Source organism: Metopolophium dirhodum, chromosome 1, assembly GCF_019925205.1.
Source record: "Metopolophium dirhodum isolate CAU chromosome 1, ASM1992520v1, whole genome shotgun sequence".
Lineage (NCBI taxonomy): Eukaryota > Metazoa > Arthropoda > Insecta > Hemiptera > Aphididae > Metopolophium > Metopolophium dirhodum.
In genome coordinates, this window is record NC_083560.1 from 26,368,384 (window position 1) to 26,376,505 (window position 8,122).

Genomic DNA, 8,122 nt, shown 5'->3' on the forward strand with positions numbered 1-8,122 from the left:
TAGCTAACAACATCAATCAAACAGAAGGCCCTATTCAGTCGCAAAACACTAATACAATATACTAGTCTTAAATAAAAATATTTTATCGATACCTCAACAATAGGATTAAGACGTAACTACCTAATATTATAACAAAGTAGTTATTTAAATATAATATTTTATAATTCCATGTATTATGAAGGTGAATTTATGATTTTTTTTTTAATTAATTAAAAAATACATACATTTTACCACACATTTAAGTATCAATGATTGATTTGATGTTGTTAGCTAATTTAACTTAATTGTATAATATTTGTTAAAATTAAAAAAAAACATTAGCATGTACAATTTTAATTTAACATATTTTTTTATAACTTTTGTGTTGTCAAACTTTGAATAATATTTATTGGTAACTGAATGAACAAAACTGCTTTAATAAAATTTAAATAAAAACGGTTAATACATAATAATGTATAATAATGTATGTACAAATTAATGTATTAATCATAACAATTCATTTTTCTACTTATACATTTTAAGAAAGCTTACCAATAAACTTTATGTAGGTACAAATATTGTGCTTCCAAGTGGTAGGTATTATCAAATTTCTATCACACTTTTTGAAGTGTGATGAACACATGAAACTTCAATACGGATATTTTTAATTAAAATATCAAATAAAATACATAAATGTATCACAAATTATGACTTAGGTATAATATAATTTTAAGTTCAATTGAATTTTTTTGACAAACTTAATGATTCAACAACTATTGCTTTAGGTATATTATTTTATTAAAGATAATTCTAACTGTCCGTATACCTACTTATAACGGTTTAAAACATACAATAATTAGTTTAATTATTAATTATACTATACATTTAATATTTAACTATTTAAGTAATAAGTGCTATGCCACATGGTTTACAATTTACATTTTAGTATTTTACTTTATAAGTTTACACTTCAGTATCAGTATTCAGTATCACAACTGATTAATTTTTCTTTACTATTATCATTAATTAATTAATATTAAATGATATTTTAATTAATGCTACCTATTATCTTATAATACCGTGGTCATAGATAATTATAAATAATGATAAAAATATCGTCAAATATCTGTAATATTGGTTTATTATTACCTAACGGTATCAAATTTATCAGTTATAGCTCCTGGTTCTTTATAAATGAAGAAATAGACAATAGTCTAAACAAAGCTGCGTTTACCTACATAAAAAATTACAATTCAACATTTAAGATCAACAGACTTTTGTCTTAATTTGAGAAGTATAATCTCCAATGTGACATGTAGGTACCTATAAAAAAACAATATTTGTAGCGGTACCGACTATAACACCTCCTTCGACCATAAATACTTTGAGGAGTATGTATGAGCTGTATCTCGCAAAGCAATCAACAAAAAATAAAAATGTTAACTCGTAAAATCATAAAAAATGGTTTTATTAATTGATGATCTTTTTATTATATGTTACCATTTGAAAATCAAAAGTTGATAGTGGTTTCACCAATAAATATAAGGGTGTAAAAAATTAAAATAGCATATACAGTTTTAGAAAAGCATAAATCTATCAGTTTTAAAAAAAAAAAATTCAAAAAAAGTTAATACTTTTCGAAATAATTAGTGTACTCACTTAAATGGATCACTCTGTACACAAATAATTTTTTTTTTGAATTTTTAATATTATATAAAAATTCTATAGTAGGTACATAACTTAAAAGTATTTAGTGAATTGATTGCATCACACAGTGTAGTACACTTTGTTTAATTAATTTTTATACAAATATCTAAAAAATCAATTAATATCCTATTTTTAGAAAAACATAAGCTATTTTTTAATGTGACACACAACCACTTATATGCTATTATTGATATTTAACCATAAGGCATGATAGAATCAAGTTACTAATTTTTTAACAAGTATAGAAATAGTTTTAATTCAAAATATGTTGTATACAGTAATTTAGTGAGGTAGGGATACATTTACCACTTTTTCATTATTTAAGGGTTGAATATTAGCTTGGACGATGTTGATTTAATCTCATAGTTATAAACTCAAGTCGCCTACGCTCAGCTTGAATTTGTATACCTACAATAATAAATTAATTTTGTAACAATTGGAAATATTCAATCACGGTATACGTACTTTATTACTTGATTTCCTTAGCTCGAGCTACTTCCAAGTTCCTGAACGCCAATCTAATTTTATCTGGCATCAGTTGCATCCTATTTTGAATGAAATTGTTCATATTTAAACAGTATGTAATAGTGACTATCAAAACCCGACATGTTGGACAATGATTAGATTTCTCTAACCATTTGTCAATGCAATATTCACAAAACATGTGTGAGCAACTAAGCAATGATGGCTAAATCAATGTAAAATAAAATAATTAAAAATGTGGTTCTCTATGATAAATTATACTTTTAATTGTATCTTTTATATGTATATTTTATTTCCTGGAAAATTATCAAAGTTTTACCCTTATGAATACTTGAAGACAAATACAGCACTGGTAATCGTCATTATCCAACAGCGCAATATTTAATTCCTCAGTAAGCTTAGCATTTTTATATTTTTCCTCTTTTAATTGTCGAGTTAGCGTACTTGTTGATTTTTGGAGTGTAACAATTTTTCCATTTAGTTTGGCATTCTCATTTCTTAGCGCTTTTAAATCTGAACAAAACGTTTAAATGTTTTTATATATTTTAATATGAATTAAATAGGGCTTGCAAACGATATAATAACGTTATGATTAAAACGTTATATTTGACAAAAAACGATTGAAATTTGTAAACGTAATTATAACAGAAAACGAAAAAATCACAAAAAATTTAATACCGCAAAACAAAACATAACGATTAACAAAATATGTTATATATCATTAAACAAAACAAAATGCAAAACGTAATTTATAGAATATCATGAACAAAATATAACGCAAAACGAAATATTTTAAAATCTATTTATTTAAAAGGTCTATTGGTTTCGTAGAAACATTTATTTCATGCAATCAATCTAAGAATTGATTAGGTATATTATATCCCGTATCTGGGCCATTACCTACCCGCATTAGTTACTATTTTTAAATTTAATAAGCATTAACGCTATTTTAAATAACGATAAACGCAAAACTTCTGTAACGTTTTAGTTTAAAATAACGATAAACACAAAAATTGTAAATAACATAAAACGGATTTTTTTTTTTCAAATGCAAGCCCTGGAATTAAGCTTACAATTTTAGGTGGTGATTTATACCTTGTTCCTGTTGTTTTTTTGTGGATTTGATTTTCTTTAATTTATTTGATTTTTCAAATAAATATTTTTCATCGTATACAACAGCTGTAGTCGGTCTGAAAATAAATAATGCAAAACAAAAATAAATTATAGCTATTATAATTACAAGGCAAGACCCCGTTCGCCCAAAAATGACCTTTCGCTTTTCGCCTACGTCTCTTTTCGCCCAAATATTTTAAAACTACTTTCCCTTTTTACCCAAGAATATGATATAGCACTTTTCAGCCACATTTTTATAACACACACTTTGGAAAACACTTACTTTAAATTATATCAAACATAATAATAAATTTGTTATATTTAAATTATTTATTTAGGTAAATTAGTTTTATAAAGCCATTTAGCATTACCCAGAGAGTACCACGAGGAGGCGGCTTTTATTACCCTCCAAAAATGTATTGTGTTTGTTAATTGCACATTTATATAATTTTTATATAATGTAAGCAAGTTTTTATCAATAATTTAAATCGTCAAAATATTATTACCTATTTGTTAGTATTGTAGTATTAGATAGAATAGTTAAATGACACTGATTCAATCAAATTATACCGATTAATTGTTCCTGCTTTATATTGCTGTATTTTTCCTCATTTTTTCGCTGTCGATCTATAATTTTTTTATCTTTGGGACACCTTTGTAAATTAATACTATTTAATTTTATGTAGACCTAGGTTTGAATTTTATTTATAACACTTAATCAGGCACTTATTGGTGGAGAAATGTGATTAAAACTTTTGTTAAAAAAAGAATGGAAAAATTCACACGCGTTGGTTGTTCTTATTAATTCCGACGTATTAGATGCCCAAATACTCGGTGGAAATAGACTATCTTCAGATATGTAAGTATCGGTTAAATAGTCACAATAATTTGTTAATTTGTCATTTACTGGACAGTCAGATAGTAGGTCTTCAACGAAACAATTTGACACTTTGTAATATTCTCGGGTTGTTTGACCTACTATCGTAGTGCTGATAGTAGATAAGTGGCTGCCAAGATATTATAGATGCAGGTCGCAGACAATTTGTTTGATGTTGAAGTCGTGGTTGTTGAATAAATAAAAGACAGTTGTTGTTTATAGTGAATTTTATTATATTGTTCGATAATTTTCTAAGTCCAAAATAATGTTGTACAGAGTGGCGTGAAGGTGCTTGCACTAATGGGTGGTAGTACACGTCTGAAAACAGGCCGATTCGGGCTCCCTTTTATATTAAGTTCCCCGTACCCCTTGCCTATAGATACTGTATCACGGCTCACGGATGTGGTTTGTGTGAACATCGTTCCAGCCCACGCCTTTTATGACTTCCAGTATAATTCTGTGTATTCGATTTGAGATAATCATTAATATTTTTTTATATTGGATATCGTCACGTACAGCGTTGTACTAAAAATAATCATTCTACTGTTTTATATTTTTTATATTTTGTACATTGTGGTATACAGAGCAATTATATTGTTCAGTGCGTTTCTTAAACAAGAACTAATAATGTAATATTATTTACTAACAGAAAGAACCCTTATTTCCGTTTCTATTATCCGATATATGCCGAATTACAGTATCTAAATTATAGTATAGTGTAATTATGTACCTGTGGGATTTGTTTTATTGTTAAGTAGTAACTTGCTTACTACAACTTCATCTGGATTTAAAAATACTATACGAAATGTATACCGTATCCACTTACCAATTTCTGATGATTCGTCTTAATAGAAAGAAGTTAAACCACAGTTTTGAATATTTCTCCACCATGATTGAGTTAAGTGAACCGGCATCCAACTATTGTTGTATTCGGCCAGACATTTTCTATAGCTTTATGAATAGCTAATTCAAAATCAACTTTATATATATATACTATTATATACTTATATAGTTTCCAAATATTATAAAGATAATATTAAAATATTGAGCGGCCCATTGTAGATATATGATGTAGATATAGTGTTTCCCAAAGTGTGTATTATAAAAATGTGGCTGAAAAGTGCTATAAAATATTCTTGGACAAAAAGGGAAAGTAGTTTTAAAATATTTGGGCGAAAAGAGACGTGGGCGAAAATCGAAAGGTCATTTTTGGGCGAAAAGAGTACCGTCCATAATTACAATTTAATTTTGTGAAAACCCTACTTGATGGTGGACTCGGTGGTGGTTGTTTGCTGAACTTGTTGACGGGTGGTACCTGCAAACAGTTAAACAGTTTTACTCAAATTTTTTAACTCGAGATAGTTGATACCGCAAACTTTTTCAATATCCCTAGAATTTTCTATTGTTGTATTATCTTGGATAACTCGAACTTTAAACCTTTAAAATTTGTGTTAACCAAGTCCGACTATATTTGAAAATGCATAGTATTCTATTCTTTTATATAATTCGTTATATATATATATATATATATATATATATATATAGGAACTTGATTTATATAATTATAAAATGTATTTTACCTATCATTAAAAATTATAATATTTCAGAAAAGTCAATACTTTTTTTGACATAATTATTTTGATCTTATTAGTTAAAAAAAAAAATAACTATAATCATACTCATATACTATTTGCATCTAGTTTAATATCAGTTATTTTGATTGGAATCTTTTAAATTTGATTATGTTTAATATATTACTATTTTGTCACAGCCAGTTTGTAAGTAGGTAGGTTATTAAAATTATTTTTAATTATATGATACTCACGTGACAGCTTTTCATGTCTATTGACACATTTATTCCTAGATCGACAAGATCCATACAAGCAAAATTTACAAATGGGATTAATATTGCTCAAAAGGTGTCTTGTTAACAGATACTACTATGATATTAAATACTATACTCAGTCTCAAAATAGAATACACTAGTTTCACGAATCGCGACTGATGGCATGGAAGCTCATAACCCGATCCCCCCCCCCCCCACAATGCTGTGAAATTTACTATGAAATCGACACTCAAAATCAGCTGTTGGAAAAGGCGCCAGCGCCCTACTAACCCGACGGTAGTGTACACTGTAATCACGAGTTAAGATATCTTAAATCGTTGCTGTAATTAACTTTTTCTCACGGGGACCGCTTTCTGTAATTTCTAGAATTCAGTTTGGTAGTCACCTTATCATATCCCGATGTCCAACCTGTGGATTATTTTAAATCGTGACATACCTATACAATTGTATAATGCATCGTTTACCAACCTGTGGTACGTGTACTACTAGTGGTACGTGGAAAGGTCGTAAGTGGTACGCTAAGCAAATTCACTTTTATAAACAAAAAAATAGAATGAATCATTATATTCACAACAGTTATTATTTGGTTTATTTGATATTATAATAATAATATAAATAACAACTTGTACATATTTCAGTTTCTTTTTATGCATTACAATTCAGCGGTCACCAAATAGCGGCTCACGGGCCGGATTCTGCACTCTTACAAATTTTACCTGGCCCACAGACAAGCTCCATTTCAACAGCATGTACATAATCGATTTTTCCAATTTTATTATATATGTTATTTTTCGGATAATTCACGTAATTTTGCGGACAAATATTTTTTTACCAAACTAAAAAAACCCTTTGCAAAAAATTAAAAAAAATCCTATTTTACTTTTTAGTATTCTACCATTTTGCGGATAAATCGCACAATTTTGAGGACTAGTCTGCAAAATTAAGCAAATTATCCGCAAAATAATGTATATAAGAAAATTAGAAAAATCGAAAATGTACATGCTGTTGAAATGGAGCTCTACAGACAATGAATAAAAGTAATAACCGATAATAAACTACATAGTTAGGCTCAGGGTTCTTGGCCGTTTGTTTGATTTGCCACCAGACAGTAGTTATTATCATAATGAGACTTTTGCATAAATCAATTTCCAAAAAAACTCCAGTAAGTAGAGAACTTTGTAAATCAAAAATTGATAACCTGCATATAAAATATTAAGTGCACTAATAAAGCGTGCACTATAGGGGCGTATTTAGATTTTTTTTGGGGGGGGGATTGGGCTGTGGTATTTTCTCCAACTGGAATTCCCCAATTCAGCCTATTAAAGACAAGAGTTAAAAAATTAGTACACAATTTCAATTTTTGTTATGATTTTTTATGTTTTCAAAAAATTAATAATGAAATAATATATAATAATAATAATATAACAAATCATATTAAATTTAAATTTCTTTCTTTGCCACTGTTGGCGAATTTGTCTAATAAAATGTCATCTGGTATGTCAATGTCTCTATGAATAGCTAAAAGTCCCACTAGTCTGGATTCTAAAGTTGTATTTCTTAAATACGTTTTGAGTCTTCTCAACATGGAAAAGCTGCATTCAGCTGTTGTGGGCCTTAAGTTGTCTTCAATATTCTTCCACTTAGCTTACCAAATTTCGTACTCTGTTTCTATAACGTCATTTAGCCCCGGTAAATCATTTTCATAAAATTCAACAGCTTTTTTAAAATAAGAGTATGGTTTTTCAACTGCAATACTTGGTAATACGTATTGTAATAAAGTTATAGTTTCATTGTGAGGTATAAATATATATATATTTAGCTCATACGGGCTCGTATAATATTATTGTACGATGATTGAGACTCGACAACGCGTGTATATCAGTAAATCAATTCTAGGTAAAATATTAAATTAAAATTACGATAATGCAGAAGTACCGCACGTCAAAATTAGGCACTATGTACCGAACTCGGAGGTATAATCGTTACGATCAAATTCGTCAGACACAGTACATGAATAACTTGTTCATTGTTACTAATAATTCTTTATAATATTTTAATAAAAAAATATGAAATTTCGAGTAATGAATAGGTACCACCCAATAATTGAAACCGTTTAT

General features: G+C 28.1%; 1 protein-coding gene across 1 annotated transcript; it reads right to left on the minus strand.

The window, feature by feature from the left end:
- Window positions 1-2,020: 2,020 nt before the first annotated feature.
- Window positions 2,021-6,038, minus strand: LOC132935120 (uncharacterized RING finger protein T02C1.1-like). Its single transcript, XM_061001581.1, is given in 5 exon segments — window positions 2,021-2,094; window positions 2,152-2,374; window positions 2,489-2,682; window positions 5,423-5,474; window positions 5,985-6,038. Coding segments are annotated over 5 exon segments (597 nt in total).
- Between the last annotated feature and the right edge of the window lie 2,084 nt (window positions 6,039-8,122).